Source organism: Chelonia mydas, chromosome 3, assembly GCF_015237465.2.
Source record: "Chelonia mydas isolate rCheMyd1 chromosome 3, rCheMyd1.pri.v2, whole genome shotgun sequence".
Taxonomy (NCBI): domain Eukaryota; kingdom Metazoa; phylum Chordata; order Testudines; family Cheloniidae; genus Chelonia; species Chelonia mydas.
Genome location: NC_057851.1, coordinates 66509244 through 66525905, shown reverse-complemented (window position 1 = coordinate 66525905; position 16662 = coordinate 66509244). Strand labels below are relative to the sequence as shown.

Sequence of the window (16662 nt, the reverse complement as noted above, 5' to 3'; positions counted from 1 at the left end):
AAATGTTGATAGTACTATATTCTGTCCTTTCAAAAGTGATAAGTAGGTGGGCAAACATACAGCTGTGATCCAGCACTCAGCATTAGTCATGAGTAGGGATATGACTTTGTCAGTGTTGGTCACCACTGTCCCCAGACCCTGTAAATTTTGCTGTTGATTTCAACTCAACTGTGAAAACAGAGAGCATGTCTTAATTAACAGTAAGCGATCATGACTTTTTTGCGGTGTCAGCGGAAGTGAAAAAGTTAAAATGGTTGGAATATGCAAACCTTTGAATAATGGTAAATAGTGGACAACGCCAGCAACAAAATACGAGTAAAAATTGGCAAAATTAAGTGCTAAGCAACAAGCACAGCAATATTCTCAAACATTTAATGAAAACAAAGGAAAGTTATTTTGTATCTGGTGCAGCATGTTGATTTTACCAGAAACGCTAGCTGTAACAAGCATCTGGAAAGTGCAACACATAAGTACTAACAAGAGGCATTACAAGTGGAGGAAAACAGAAATCTGAAACGTCAGAAAACAGCTGTTTACTACTAAGATCGAAGAGCAGCTTTACAGGAGATATGAAGCTTTCAGCTTAACAGAAGCCTTTTCTCCCTCTTGTATATCCTTCACAATTCAAAACTCAGAGGGTTTTTAGAATGCAATCTGGAACACACACTGGAGTTATACCTAGTGCAGACCAGTTTAGAAAGTTTTACTTACACAAGAATTTTGAATATGACATTCAGTAATTGGAGATACAAGGTGGGTGAGATAATATTTTTTATTGGACTGACTTCTCTCGTCTCTCTCACCAACAGAAGTTAGTCCAGTAAAAGATAATGTCTGTTGGTGAGAAAGACGAGAGAAGTTGGTCCAATAAAAGATACTACCTTACTCACCTTATCTCTCTAATATCCTGGGACTAACATCCCAACACTGCATACTTTCAAGATTTAAAAGAAAAGCATGGTAGCAGATGATACTATTGATGCTGAAGACAGATATGTACTCAATATTCTCGCCATCCCTGGCCCAACAAGCAGTGACAACAAAGCTACTTCAGCTCCACATGAACAAAACAAGCTGGAAGTATTTTTATTGAGTTATGAGGTTTTGGAAGCAGTTAATTTAAAACAGTAATCCAGGCAGTAAGGGAAACTGTTGAGAAATTCATAATACTATTTGATTGCATGACTGCATTTGTGACAGATAATGTCACCTACATGGTGAGAGCTTGGGATTGAGGTTTGAAACCTTTATTTTTAAATGCAGTACACCTGATGTGCATGGTGCATTTGCTTAACCTTGTTGGCAATTTGTGGATGAAAATACTTTTAAAAGTAAATGCATTTGTTGTGACTATAAAACAGACTTTCACTGTCTGCCCTACAATGAAAGCACAGTTTTGTATGTTTCTAACTGAAAAAGGGAAAAGTCCTTGCATACCACCAACCCCTGTAATAATCAGATGGAATAGCTGGTTCAAAGCACCTCTTTATCATCTTGAATATGATGAGGGTTACATTTCATTTTTTAGAAAGGGGAATGATCATAATAATAGTTTTAATGTGTTGCAGAGGTTAATCTCTGCCAGTCTCCATAGGTTAGAGGCTCTAAAGGAGTTTGCACCACATATCATGAATACTTTCACGGTTTATGAAGAACTCACAGTTCAGGCTCATTAGGTGAAAAATGACTGTGATCTTGTGCTGTAAGCTGAAAGCTCTGTTGAAACTTAACAACATCCAGCAACCAAAAATTGCACCTCTAGAAAGCGCAATAAAAAATAAGTCATACATGGAAACTGACTCAACCTCCCATTTTTGCCAACCTGCTGCTGCTTTTTTCAGTGCTGTATTGCTCCTTAACTGTAGCCTCCACAATGCTGCACTGTCCTATAGTAGTTATTCTCATTTAGCATTCTTCTGATTTTGAACTTTTGCTATTCTACAGAGTTACAGTCCATGCTTGTTTTAATAAAGTAATAATTATCTGTTTTTGTCCTGCTCTCTCTGACTTACGTGCTCTTGTTTTTTAGGATAATCTTTTTGAATGGCATTTTACTGTTAGAGGCCCTCCAGATTCAGATTTTGATGGAGGAATTTATCATGGACGAATAGTACTACCACCAGAGTATCCCATGAAACCCCCAAGCATCATTCTGTTAACAGTAAGAGTATTTAGGAGTCATCTTTTTTATATGGTCATTTCAATTAGAGTAACCATAAAAGATTTTGGCAATATGGGACAGAGTTCACTTAGAGAAAAGTGCAGAATTGTGCCTTTTTGTTTTGTTTATCCATTTGTATACCTGTAAATGAGACTAAATGAAAAATTTGAAGACTATTTATGCAAGATTATATACATTATGGAAAAGCCACTGTAGGATAGGGTGACCAGATGTCCTGATTTTACAGGGACGGTCCTGATATTTGGGGCTTTTTCTTTTATAGGTGCCAATTATCCCCCACCACCTGTCCCGATTTTTCACATTTGCTATCTGGTCACCCTACTGTAGGATGAACTGAACTTAGTGCTTTGACCACTGAAAGAGGAGGGAAAATAATTCCCCTACTGCTGTGGTAGGAGGCATAATGCCATGCCATTTGATTCACTTTGGAATAGTGATGTAGGCAGGGACAATTACCTATGTTGTGTGCTGAAATGTTATTTATAGTAACTGTAATGAAACATAATCTGTTTATTAAAACACTTCAAGTTCTTATTCCAAGGCCAGAGAAACAATGAGAAATAGTGGATGAGCAAACAAACTGAGTGACCTCGTCTTGAGAGAGGTTTACTATCCAGTTTCAATTGATATCAACGAGAGTTGCATGTGACCAGCACCAGGCAGGACCTTGCCTCAAACTTGTGTCAGGAGGATTTTATTAAGTAAATAAGTCAATATTTGTGTGTGTGTGTGTGTATATGTGAGTATGAAAGTTGCAAAGACAAGCACTCAAAACTTAAGAAATGCCAGAATTAAGGTTACCTATGCAACCTTAATTCAGAACCCTTGTGCATATGCATTAAGATACAAGAATGGAAAAAATAGTATGTGATCATATAATTAAAGACTGTATCATAATTAAATTATATAAAGTGGAGCCATATTGACCCCTCTACTTGGGTCGTCAGCAGGGTTTTGGACTTTTACATCTACAGTACAAATTTCTACCACTTGAGTTAATGGAGTAACTGGTAGTAGGAGTAGGCTGTTACCGTCTATGTGGACCAGCTACTAGAAGGGGATGAAATCTACTAAAAAAGCATGTGTCTCACAGCTGTTTGTTGACAGCAGAGGAATGTTAGACGCTCAGGATTCCTGAGTTCAATTCCAGGTTCTGAAGGGGAGCTTGCTACAGTGGTTGTGGACCCTTCTGTTCCTGTGCCCTCAGCTTGTTCCTGTCCTCCTCTGTTCCTATACACCCCTGGTTCCTGCCCCTTCAGCCTCTGCTTCTATTTATCCCCACTCCCTGGGTCCTTCCCTCTTCCTCTGCTCCCTGTACCCTCTGGCTCCTGCAGCCTCTTCATCTACTCTGCATTCAAATTTGCTGCTCATCCTTCACACTGGCTATGTGCCAGACAGGGAGCACAGATAGTGCAGGAAGGACAGTTTCACTGCTCTCAGTCCTGTGCCCCATACCACAGTGAACCCCAGCAGCTGGGAGGAGTAATTGCAGGGAAGATCCTGCTAAGCCCCTGGAACCCTGGGCTGAAGCATGCCCAGTGAAGATGGAATCATCAGAATATTTACCTGCCACACTCTGTCAAGCCTCTAGTAAGCATGTGAAAGCTGAGATTTTTCAAAGGGTCATAAATTGGTAAAATTTGGATAATTTTCACAGGGATGGCAAAAAGCACTTTCCTGGTGTCAAATTTTAAGTCTCTCTGAAGCATAGAGTTGCTAGAGATTTTGAACTGAACATTTGTTTAAAAAAAAAAAAATAAACATGGGCAAAACAATGTATTTTTTCCTAATCTCATTCTTGGAAACTGCTGAACTGTTTTAGCTGAAACTTCTCCCTCCAAATCAGCCTCACATGAACACCCACCATGCATTTGGCAAATGCTTGACTAAGTCATAAGCAACGGAAAACAGGGTCTTATGATTGAAAGTATCCGGCAACCTTAACTATAGATGGTGCTACCAGCTCTGCCTGTAAATATAACAAGAGCTACCCTTTCAGCAACACTTAAAATATGTTTTGGCAAAACAGGACAGCATCATAGTGGCCTTAACTTCTAAATTTTTTTATATGATTGAAAAATTTGATTATGATCACCCATTACTAATCAATTCCAGTAAATTTTCCGTAGTATTTTTGGCTTTTAAAGCATTGAAATTATTCTCATTTGTCATATTAAATGTTGCAGATCTTAAAAGTGGAATACAGAACTCACTTTTGGAGGACTTCTGCTATTTATGTTATGTTTAAAAGATATCTTAAATGGGAGATTGTCTTCAGTGATTTGTGCAAACAGCAGCAAGTGTGGCTTCAACAAACCTAATCGAGCTTTATGTTGTTGTCATTTGTTCAGTTGTTACATGATGATTGCAAACAGATTTACTTGAAAAGATTTTTACTGCTTAGTTTTATTGGTAGAAGCTAGTTTAACAAGGAATATTTGGGTTGAATAATGTCTTTTTTGTTTTTCTTCCCCGACTCTCTTCCCTGAAGGCCAATGGCAGGTTTGAAGTAGGGAAGAAAATTTGTCTAAGCATCTCAGGACATCACCCTGAAACATGGCAGCCTTCCTGGAGTAGTGAGTATTACTTAATATTCAGTGTAATTCTTCTTCAGCAAAACATTGATGGACACCAACAAAACTAGTTTTCAGAATTATGTTCTTTGTGAAATTATCAATTATCTTATTTCAGTTTTATACTGTGCTCATCAGCATATCATTAAGCACAGTGCTTGATATGTGGGCCAATCTCTGATGACATGCAGAGGAATTTCTTCTACTTACTCCCCTGACCTCAAGGAGACACTGGAAATAACATTGTTTCAGTTTCTGTCCCTTATAGAGAAATAAGTAGAATGGCGAGAAGAGGCACGTGGTTTTAGTGTTATCATTTTTCCTGGATAAGTTGATGATTAAACTTTGAATTTAATGCATTTTTATTAAGCTCACTTAAAGTTTCTTTGTAAACAAATCTTAGTTGAATTGACTATGGAATCAGTATTTTATTATGGTATCTATTGATCACAGGACTAAAAAAAATAAATTCTAAGACAATACTGTATTTGCTGAATGCCAACTAATTGTATGTTTCTTCAGGGGTAAGGTAAAGGGTAAGTAGGAGTCTTGGCTGGTGCTGTGAGCACTTCCTCTCCTGTTTCAATCTAATTTAACCATTCATGCCACTGTCTGTTCAGATTAGCAGGGCTGACCTTTAGGGTCTGAAAACTCCAGAGCTATGCCCTAACTCCATTTTTTGACCAACATAGATGTCCATATTAATCTCCATTTTTAATCAAAATAGGAAAAATAGCCACTGAATTTGTGGAGGTCACCTTGGTGTAAATTAATCACTAGGGTTGAAAGTATGTCACCCTAATTTTCCAAAAACAACATGGGTTATTACAGTTTCCACGACAGTTGCCTGGAACTAGCCATTGGGGCCTGTATAGGCCATGATCACAAGTCCCGTGTGGTGTTGGGTTTTTTTGTGGATGCCAGGATTATGGCTACCACTGACACTAGGCTGCCTTGAGTTCTGCAGATGAAATGTTTCCTCTGCTGAGTTGGCAAGATAGTCTCTGGCGCAAGCAGGGATACTGCACAGTTGCAAGCAGCCAAGCCAAAGCATACAGAAGTAGGAAGGCTGTTTCCCCTCAACTTGAGCAGCAACTATAGCATACTGGAAGGTGGAACCAGGCCTCCCACCCACCTTCACCAGCACCCTTCCTCAGTCTTGTGAAAAGAGTGGAAAACAGGAAGCACCATAGGAGAAGAAATCTCATAGGGAGAGAGTAAAGGGGGCTGATCTCAAAGGAGAAAAAAGATGGGGTACCCATGAAGGGGAAGGGTAAGGTGGTATGTTTAAGATCAGTGAAGGGATGTGAATTGGTGTGAGAGGGAGGTATAGGGAGGACTTGGAAGAGACAATGGAATACTGATGGGCTCAAGGGGGTGGGAGATCAAGAGAATGGTTTTTGCTTTTTGTAAGTCTCACTGCACTATACTACTTATACATTTCCCTGAAGTGGGAAGAGGAGGAATCATGCCGCAGGATGCATTGCACAAGGCCACATCTTTTTGCGTTTTCCCCCCTCATCTATCACTTGTTTGTTTTTATGCCATATTGTTAATCATTTGTCCCTACCCTGGATATAAATTGCACACTAAAATATACTGAAAGGATTAAATTTTATGACCAGAGTATTATGGAAAACTAGGGCTCATAGAACTGTGCATGAATCAGCATGTTCTCCTGAAGCAGAATTACAGCTATGAACATTTTGAGGCTGCAGAATCTCAGGGGTTCTATGAGCAGACCAATTTTTCAGTCTCTGCTTAATAGCTTTTAAACTTTTTTCAGCAATTGTGGAGGGCTTTTGTGGGCAGTATATATGCTGCTGTGGTATTTATTACCTGTGGGCTTGTATGTTAATTTTCTTAGGTATTATCCAACTGAGTAGCACTGACTAGCACTTCTGTAATTGCCTATTTATTTAATGACAGGTTTCAGAGTAGCAGCCGTGTTAGTCTGTATTCGCAAAAAGAAAAGAGTACTTGTGGCACCTTAGAGACTAACCAATTTATTTGAGCATAAGCTTTCGTGAGCTACAGCTCACTTCATCGGATGCATTACATGAAGTGAGCTGTAGCTCACGAAAGCTTATGCTCAAATAAATTGGTTAGTCTCTAAGGTGCCACAAGTACTTCTTTTCTTTTTGCCTATTTATTTAATTACTGTTATGGTGCCTTAAGTTTTCATATAGACATTCTTTTATTATATATAATAAACAATTGTAATAAATCAAAAGAAGAAACATGTACACATGACAGGTATGTTATGTTCATTGCAGACACACAGAAAAACTGGTCCTTCTCCCGATGTGCTGACAATCTAAGGCCCAAATTCAGCAAATAACTGTACGTGGGCCATGCCAAGTTAATTTCCTTGTTATGGTCCTTTTCCACTCTATTTCCTCCCTCCTTGTTTTGTACTCAACTGTTCATTTTGATCCATTATTTCTATGGGCCTTAGCCTTCCTTTTCAGTCTTTGTCCTCTGCCCCCTTCCATCAGCCATCACCTCACCATCTCCCCTTACATAACCCTTCCATCTGTGACTCCTTGCCATAAAAGAAAAGGGATTTTTCTTGTGTTCTCCTTATTTTTTGTATACTATTTTTGTTGGTTTTGATGTGATTACAAGAAACTTTCTTCAGACAGAATGGAATCTTGTAGACAAAACTCATTACTCTTCTTTCCCCCCTACCCCCCCAAGTCTAGGCTCAGTTAAGTAACAATTCTGAGAAAAACTTAATTTGAATCTTTATTTTTTTTCCAATTTCAGTAAGAACAGCTTTACTAGCCATTATTGGTTTTATGCCAACCAAAGGAGAGGGAGCCATAGGATCCCTTGACTACACACCTGAGGAAAGACGAGCACTTGCCAAGAAGTAAGTCTTATTTTTTTTTAACATCTCCAACAATTTTTAATATAAAAATCATAGATCTGTAGGAAAGAGGATTCCCTTTCCTCTGATCTGAATAATCACTTCTAGGATTGTCAGTCAATTAGAAATAAGTAACTATATATCAGGATTATTATTATTGTTAATTTATTTCTTCAATGCCAACAGTATGCTTGTATCACAGTGATTACATTTCTGGTCTTGTTTCTTTGTCCAAGTTTGTTTTGCCTTCAACATTAATTCCCTTTAATAACTTTTGTCTGTGAAGACTTTCTTTCTGCACACCAGGCTTATAGGCTGTTACCTTATCCTGTAACATCTACGAGAAAATGGTAGGCGTGCTCATGCCATCTGTACATTTGTCACTGCAGCCCAACAGAATGTCTTGCCTAACCGATTTCCTCCTAATAAAGAGAGAAGTAAAACGAAAGTGAGAGTTTTCAGGACCAGTGTCTGGTCTCAGAGGTCTAATTGCAGAATTAAGGAAGTGGATCAATGGATCTTCATTTTGCATATCAAGGCAAGATCCCTTGCTCACCCTCAGAGCTTCTTAACTGGACCTTTTTGAAATTCCAGTTCTAACGAACGGAAAATCTAAATTGCCTTATTACCTTAAAGGTGAAATGGTTCTGTGGAATCACTACCTTTATGTGTCATAGTAGGACTTGAATAATAAATATAGCTCTTAGAAGCAGGCAGTAATAGAAATTTGTTGGTGACTAGTTTTCTCCTAAGCAGCATTGTCTCTTAAACAACAACAACCCCTTATTCTCTTCCATGCCTTGCCATTCAGAAGATTTAGAGTCTGGCATATACAGCCACAAGACCTAACATCGCAATTGAAGGTTGATGTGACTTTCCATTTCTAGAAGGGGTGAAGACAAAGTCTGTGTTTTAGCATTGAGAAAAATGTTTCAGCTACTGTTCAGAAAAATGCTAAGTGCACAATGTCTGGAGCCCAGTTGAAGGCTGTTCTGTTTGTGCTCTCTAGGACTTTATTCTGAAGGAAAATGTAATCTCTAAGAAAGGTATTAGCAAAAAGGGATGCTTTATGATGTATTTGCAAAGTGCTTAACAATAGCTTGTATGTAGGTGTTGGATATATTACATGGCTAGAACTCTATGGATGAATTTACAGGATATGCAGAGCACTATTTCTGACCAGAAATTCATTTCATGGAAGTCCCTAAAGAAAGTGGATCTTAGTCTTTTGGTATTTGGCTTCCTGAATGTTGCAGTCTTACTCTTTAATAAGATTTTCATTAATGTTATGCGTTCAGAAGCGACAGCACTTTGGGCAGTGTGGTTGAATGAACAATGTGAAATGTTGTCCTAAATTACACCACCTCTGCCTGCCCATTCCAAAGGATTGATTCAGTAGTTTTTTAAGTAAGGACTCAGCATTGGACAAAAGGCTGGAGCTTAGAGATTTATTACCTTAACACTCCTGGGATGCCTTCCGGCCTGCGTGTGGGAGAAAACCTGTTTCTCTTCCCCTGGTCAGACTTTAGACCATAATGTTAGTGAATATCCATGTTTCCTAATATGTTAATATATTCATTTCACAATGATATTAATCACCAATGTGTCATTAGCTTTCATAAAAGACCTTGCTTGATACACTTTTTTATAATACAATAATATTTAAGGTTAAGAGTTTGTCACTGTTATTTTTAGTAAAAGTCAGGGACAGGTCACGGGCCATTAAAAAAAAATACACAGAAGCCTGTGACCTGTCATTGACTTTTACTAAAAATAATTGTGACAAAATGGGGGATGAGAGCCTAAACCTGGCTCCGGGAGGGGAAATAGGGGGAGGAGGTGCAGCACCTGCCACTGCTGTGGCTGACGGCTCTGGGCTCCTGCTCGGAGCTGCGGGGCCAGTGGCAGGGAGCTGTGGGGTCCTCTGCTGCCCCGGGTCCCCCCGCTGCCAGTGGTGGCTCAGAGCTCTGCCCTTGGTCGCCCGCAGTGGCTGGGAGCTGCAAAGTTGGTGGCTTGGAGCTCCGGGTCCCTCCACTGCCCACAGCAACCAAGAGCTGCAGTGGCCCCTTACTGCCTACGGCGGCTCAGAGCTCCAGGGCCTCCTCTGGCTAACAGCTCCAGCCGTACCACCTTGGGGCTGAAGCGGAAAGTGTCTTGAAGGTCTCTGGAAGCTATGGAATCTGTGACTTAAGTGAACTCCGTGACATAAACTTGCCATTAGTAATGTTGTATACTATCAGTTGATTATATTACTTATCATTTGAAGTTCGATCCCCTGTTTTTATAGTTCAGAGGCTATCTCGTCCATTCACTAGGTTGATGGCTTTCTTTACCTTTTATGTAAATATGCCTTCATTGTCTCTGTCTGATGATGAGGCTGGTCAGACAATTACACATTCCTTTATCTAGGGCTGAGTCGGCTTATGTATTGCTTGTCAAACAAATTTTAAAACATAATTCTAGCATGTATCCATAACTCTTTGTGCACACCCCATACATTCATCATGCAAGAATATTAGCGATCAGTGAGTTACTACTTTTCCATTGATCTCTTACATAACTCCTTTTAGATACAGATGATGACAGCAGAGTGTGAGGTGTAATGAATATGTCAGTGGGCCTTGGTGTCATACTCCCATGTTTATTTTTCAAGGAGCCTTGACTTTGCTCCTTTTATCATGCCATCCTCTACACACAGAACACATTACTTCATGTGATTAAAAAAGTCACTACATTCTCCATTAAGTCCTTCCTCAAGACCCAGTTCTGCAATGATGTCTGCAATAAATTAGCCAGTTAATTATGATTAGGTAATTAGGTAGCTGGAGATAGTATATTTGCACTGTGTTGATATTCCTCTTTTCCTCCCTTCATGTGTTGCTTTTCTCCTTAGATTGTAGCTTTTTCAGGTGTGTACTGTGTCTAGCATATTGTGGGTGCTATCAAAATACAAATACTAAATTTTCTCTGCTTTATGCCTCTCTTCCCCCGATGGTCTGTATTGGTAGGAATATGAAATTAGCTGACCTTTTCCATCTCTAGATTCTATGAGAGCCCAGTGATTTTAATTGCTCTTGTTGGCCAGAAGGTTTACCCACCTGCTTCACTCTTTAGCCCCATTGTACAAACTTCTGGTTCTCAATCTTCTTTTGCAAAGTACTTGTACTCCAGAAATAAGAATGTCTTTTGCTGTTGTCTTGCCTTCTGAGAAAAGAGCATTTAGAAAATTATATATGTTATCTACAATGATCTATATCAGCATTTACTCCAACTGCTTTATTTGGGACTCATTGTAGAGAGTATCATGTTTATGTTTTTTGCCTGCACGTTGTATAAGTCCAAGAATGTTTGTCAAAGAAAATACCTGATTTTGATAGTGTTACATTTCTGTCAGCATCATGTGGATAAAGTATGGGTTCATCTGTTGTTCATTCTTTAAGGTCATAGTTTAGATTATAGCACAGGCTAAATTGCAGGGTAGGGAAAAGAGATGGCTGGAGTTAATATAAGGTACAAGAGGATAAGTACCAAGAACTTACCTGTGGGTGTGGGTGGCTGTGGTGGGGGACGAAGGGAGAGAGAAGTGTATAACAGACACTGTCTATAGTATGATAGAATCATAGAAATGTAGATCTGCAAATGACATCAAGCGGTCATCTAGTCCCTCCTCCTGCAGTGAGGCAGGACAGAGTATAGCTAGACCATTCCTGACAGGTGTTTTCTAACCTGTTGTTAAAAACCTCCAATGTGTGGGGGGTTCCACAGCTTCTCTTGGTAACCTGTTATGGTACTTAACTATACTTATAGTTAAAAGTTTTTCCTAATACCTAACCTAAATTTCCCATGTTACAGATTAAGCCCATTACTACTTGTCCTACCTTCTGTGGACATAGAGAACAATTGATCATTATCTTCTGTATAACAGCCTTTAATATATGTGAAAACTGTTATTAGATTCCCCCTCCAAGTTGTCTTTTCTCAAGACTAAACATGCCAAGTTTTTTTAACCTTTCCTCATGGGTCAGGTTTTCTAAGTTTTTTATCATTTTTGTTGCTCTCATAAGAATGCTGTCCAATTTGTCCACATCTTTCATAAAGTGTGGCACCTAGAACTAGAGGCAGCCCCACCTGGAGTACTCACCAGTGCTGGGTAGAGTTGAACAGGTCTCTCCTGTGTCTTGCATATGACACTCTTGTTAATACATCCCGAAATGATTTTTCTCAATCGCATCATATTGACTTATATTGACTTTGGGGTTCATTGTTACCTACAGATTCTTTTCAGCAGTACTACCACCTAGCTAGTTATTCTGCATTTGATTTTTTTCCTTCCTAAGTGTAGCACTTTGCACTTGTCTTTATTGAATTTCATCTTGTTGACTTCAGGCCAGTTTCTCCAATTTGTCAAGATCCCTTTGAATTCAAATCCTGTGCTCCAAAGGGCCTGCTAGCCCTCCTAGCTTGGTGTCATCCACTAATTGTATAACCATACTGTCTATTCCATTATCCAAGTTTATGAAAATACTGAATAGTACTGGACCCAGGCAGACCCCCCTGTGGGACTAGGTGCATCCTTCCAGCTAGACAATATGGTTTTTCAACCAGTAGAGCATCCACTTTATAATTACTTCGTTTAGACTGTTTCCCTAGTTTCCTTATGAGAATGTAATGTATCAAAAACTTTACTAAAATCAAAACGTCAGATTGACAGCTTCCCACTATGCACTAGGGGCCAATAACCCTTTCAAAGAAGGCAATTAGTTTGGTCTGGCATGATTTTTTTCTTGACAAATCCATGTTGGCTATTCTTATTACACTATTATCCTCTAGGTGCTTACAAATTGTTTAATAATTTACTCTTAGACTTTAAGGCCAGAAGGGACCATCATGATCATCTAGGCTGACCACCTACACATTGCAGACCACAGAAACTCACCCACCCACTCCTGTAATAGTCCTATCACCTCTGGCTGAGTTACTGAACTCCTCAAATCATGATTTAAAGACTTCAAGTTACAGAGAATCCACCATTTACTCTAGTCTAAACCTGCAAGTGATCTGTGCCCCATGCTGCAGAGGAAGGCAGAAAATCCCCAGGGTCTCTGCCTGGGGGAAAATTCCTTCCTGATCCCAAATATGGCAGTCAGTTGGATCCTGAGCATTTCAGCAAGACCCACCAGCCAGACACATGGAAAGAATTTTCTGTAGTAGCTCAGAGCCGTCTCCATCTAGTGTCCCGTCACCAGGTAATATTTGCTACTAGCAGTCATAGATCGGCTACTTACATTGCAGGAATCTCATCATTCCATCCCCTCTGTAAACTTATCAAGCTTAGTCTAGAAGCCAGTTAGGTTTTTTGTCCCCACTACTCCCCTTGGAAGGCTGTTCCAGAGCTTCACTCTTCTGATGGTTAGAAACCTTCATCTAATTTCAAGTCTAATTTGTTGATGGATAGTTTATATCCATTTGTTCTTGTGTCAACGTTGGTACTTAACTTTAACTCCTCTCCCTCTCTGGTATTTATTCCTCTGATGTATTTATAGAGAGCAATCCTATCTCCCTTCAGTCTTCATTTGATTAGGCTAAATAAGCCCAGCTCTCTTTTGAGGTAGGTTTTGTATTCCTCTGATCATCCTAGTAGCCCTTCTCTGCACCTGTTCCAGGTTGAATTCATCTTTCTTAAACATGGGAGACCAGAATTACACACAGCAGTCCAGATGAGGTCTTATCAGTGCCTTGTATAATGGTACTAACGCTTCCCTATCTCTACTGGAAATACCTTGCCTGGTGCATCCTAGGATTGCATTAGCCTTTTTCATGGCTACATCACATAGTCATCCTGTGATCAACCAATACACCTAGGTCTTTCGCCTCTGTGGCTTCCAACTGATAAGACCCCAGCTAATAGCAAAAATTCTTGCTGTTAGTCTCTAAGTGCATGAACTTGCACTTTGCACTATTAAATTTCTACCCATTTCTATTGCTCCATTTTTCAGGGTTGTCCAGGTCTTCTTGTATGATCTCTCAGTATCTTTCCAGGTATCGAAGTTAGGCTGATTGGCCTATAATTCTCTGGATCCTCTTTGTTCCCCTTTTAAAAGATAGGTACTTTGCCCATCTCCAATCCTCTGGGCCCTCACCTGTCCTCCATGAATTCTGGAAGATAATCACTGATGGTTCCAAGATTGCTTCAGCTAGTTCCTTAAATACTTTAGGGTGAATTTCATCAGGCCCTGCTGAATTGAATACACCTAACTTATCTGAATCGTCTTTAATCTGTTCTTATTTGCGCTTGTGTTCATTCCCCCTTCTCGTTAATATTAATTGTGTTAAGCATCTAGTCACAACTTACATTTTTAATGAAGATTGACGCAAAATAGACTTTAAACACCTCAGCTTTCTTGGTGTTGTCTGTTAATAGCTCTCTTTACTCTCTTTTTATGTAGTGACCTGCATTTACCTTTATTTTTCTCTTGCGCCTAATGTATTTATAGAACCTTATTTTTATAGAACTACTTATTGCCTTTTATGTCCTTTGCCAGGTGTAACTCATTTTGTGCCTTAGCCTTTCTGATTTTGTCTCTATATGCTTGCACTGTCCTTTTGTATTCATCCTTAACAATTTGTCCATATTTCAGCTTTTTGTAGGATTCCTTTTTGATTTTCAGGTCATTAAAGAGCTCCATATGTAGCCATATTGCCCTCTTGCTGTTCTTCCCATTAGTTTGCAATTTTGCCTTTAATATTGTCTCTTTGCGAAACTGTCAGCTCTCCTGAACTCCTCCTTTTTCCCTTGTATTTTTTTCCCATGGGATCTTACCTAGCAAGTCCATTATCCTTATTCTGCTCCTCTCACTCTTTCCTTTCCTTAGAATCATGAAGTCTATCATTTCTTTATCACTTTGACCCAAGTTGCCCTCTTCCTTCAGATTCACATCCAATTCTTCCATGTTAGTCAAAAGCAAGTCTAAAATGGCTACCCCCCCTGGTTAGTTCCTCTACCTTCTGAATCAAATTGTCCCCAACACATTCCAAGAACTAATTGGACATTTTGTATTTTGTTATATTACTTTTCCAACAGATATTTGGGTAGTTGAAATCTGCCATTACTACCAGGTCATGTGTTTTGGATATTTCTGTTGTTTGTTCTAGAAATGCCGCTGCCTCCTTCTCCTGACTCGGTGGTCTTCCGTGATGTTGTCCCTGTTTTTGATCCTTTTATCTTCACCCAGAGGCTTTCAGCTGGTCTGCCTCTCAGCTCCTTCTGGACTCAGAACAAGTGTATACATTCTTGATATACAATGCAACCCCTCCTCCCTTTTTTCCCCGCCTGTCCTTCATGAACAATATAATACCCCTCAATATCAATATTCTAGTCATGAAATTTTTCCAACCAAATTGGTGATGTCAATTAAGTCATAATTTTGCTTGTGTAGTAAGACTTCCAGTTCTTCCTGTTTATTCCCTATACTCCTGGCATTTGTGTATAGACATGTAAAATGTTCAGAAGATACTCCCACTGTTTTCCTTCTTGTTAATTCTATGAAACTATTGTAATTTTCCATTCCCATCCCCAACTTCGAGCCCTCCATCAAGGTCACGTTTTTTATACTTACTGTGTGGGATTTTGTCATTTGCCCCCTTTAAACCTAGTTTAAAGCCCTCCTGGCTAGGTTGGCAAGTTGGTGTTTGATGATATTTTTCCCTTTCTTCATCTGGTTGTTGCCATCTCTTCCCTCCAGTCCTCCTTCCCGGAGGAGCATCCCATGGTCAAGGAAGCCAAAGCTTCAAAACTCATTAGCTTCCTTGTTATTTTTTTTAAGTTTTGTGGAGAAATATAAAATACTCTGAAACTACTTCTAAATAATTTTTGGAAGGGTTAATTTAAAAACTAAAATCTTGGCTATATCTAAATGAGGGCTATTTGCTGTTTTGGTGTTTGTTTTTTTTTTTTGTTTGTTTGTTTTTTTGGTGTGTGCAATGGCCTGTCATTGAAAGTCTACTATTACCATCATATAATGAAAGATCCCATCATAACATACATGTGTAATGTAATAGAGTCAATGCTGCGAGAGGAACCTTAAGTCCGAATTTAGTGGGTATAAAGTTTCTATGTTGTTGTAATACCATGGTTTTTTGCATTGTATATTTTGCTGGTTCTGATAATTAATTTATAACAGAGATAAAACAGCCGTTAATAATGTTGGTAATATCTTTAATATAATAAGAGGCCACAGAAATATTATGAAAACTGGGAGTAAATATTTTCCCAAAATTACATCTAGGAAAGAGTATATAGAATTCTAAGCCCAGATTTTTCAACACTGCAGCCAATGATAGTTGCTACAGACTGATAGCATACTTTATTTTTTAACTGTTTATGCTAATTATTACCCAAGTGCTTTGGTAGGTTGTCTTGTTAATGTTTCTCATTTTTCAAGAAAAACATTGTTTAAAACAAGAAAATCTCCATTTAAAACTATTTTACTTATCAGGTCACAGGATTTCTGCTGTGATATATGTGGCTCAGCAATGAAGATAAGCCTGTTACCATTAACATCGGGAAGTGCTTCAAGCCAGGCTGATGAAGAGGCCAAGGAACTTGCCAGACAAATTAGCTTCAAGGTAGACTGACTGTTCGTAATTTTTCTTGGTTTGATTGCTTAATTTGAGGAAACTGCAAATGTAGTGTTGCTATGAGGAAACAAAAACATTGAGAAAATGCTTACATTGTAACACAGCAGCACTGCATTGTATTGCTGTGCAGGAGACTTGGTTTCAAGGTAAGCTGTGGAAAACCAGACACTTTCCAAAGATGGTGCAGTTGGTTTCTGGGAAGACGCAAACTGATGTGTTGTCCGACACAAGCACCGACTGTGGTTCAGTGACAATGGTAGCAAAGGTGATAGGAAAGGTTGCCTAACCGTGTTGATGAAATTTTCCAAGCTTAGTTTAGTGTTTCCCCAAACATAAATACTTTTGAGAAGTTTAGAGAAACACAGTTCTGATGATTTTTTTGTATATGAAGAGAGTAA

At 39.1% G+C, this 16662-nt stretch overlaps 1 protein-coding gene across 3 annotated transcripts in view; it reads left to right on the top strand.

Annotated features, from left to right (window-relative positions):
• Window positions 1–16662, top strand: part of UBE2J1 (ubiquitin conjugating enzyme E2 J1) — a 58036-nt gene that overhangs the window by 17904 nt on the left and 23470 nt on the right. For 2 of the 3 annotated variants that reach the window (XM_037894462.2, XM_037894464.2), the window contains exons 3-6: window positions 2030–2161; window positions 4674–4758; window positions 7525–7630; window positions 16123–16252. In XM_037894462.2, the coding sequence (XP_037750390.1) occupies window positions 2030–2161; window positions 4674–4758; window positions 7525–7630; window positions 16123–16252 (453 nt within the window). The remainder of the gene's footprint in view (window positions 1–2029; window positions 2162–4673; window positions 4759–7524; window positions 7631–16122; window positions 16253–16662) is intronic. The other variant, XM_037894465.2, reaches the window with a different exon arrangement.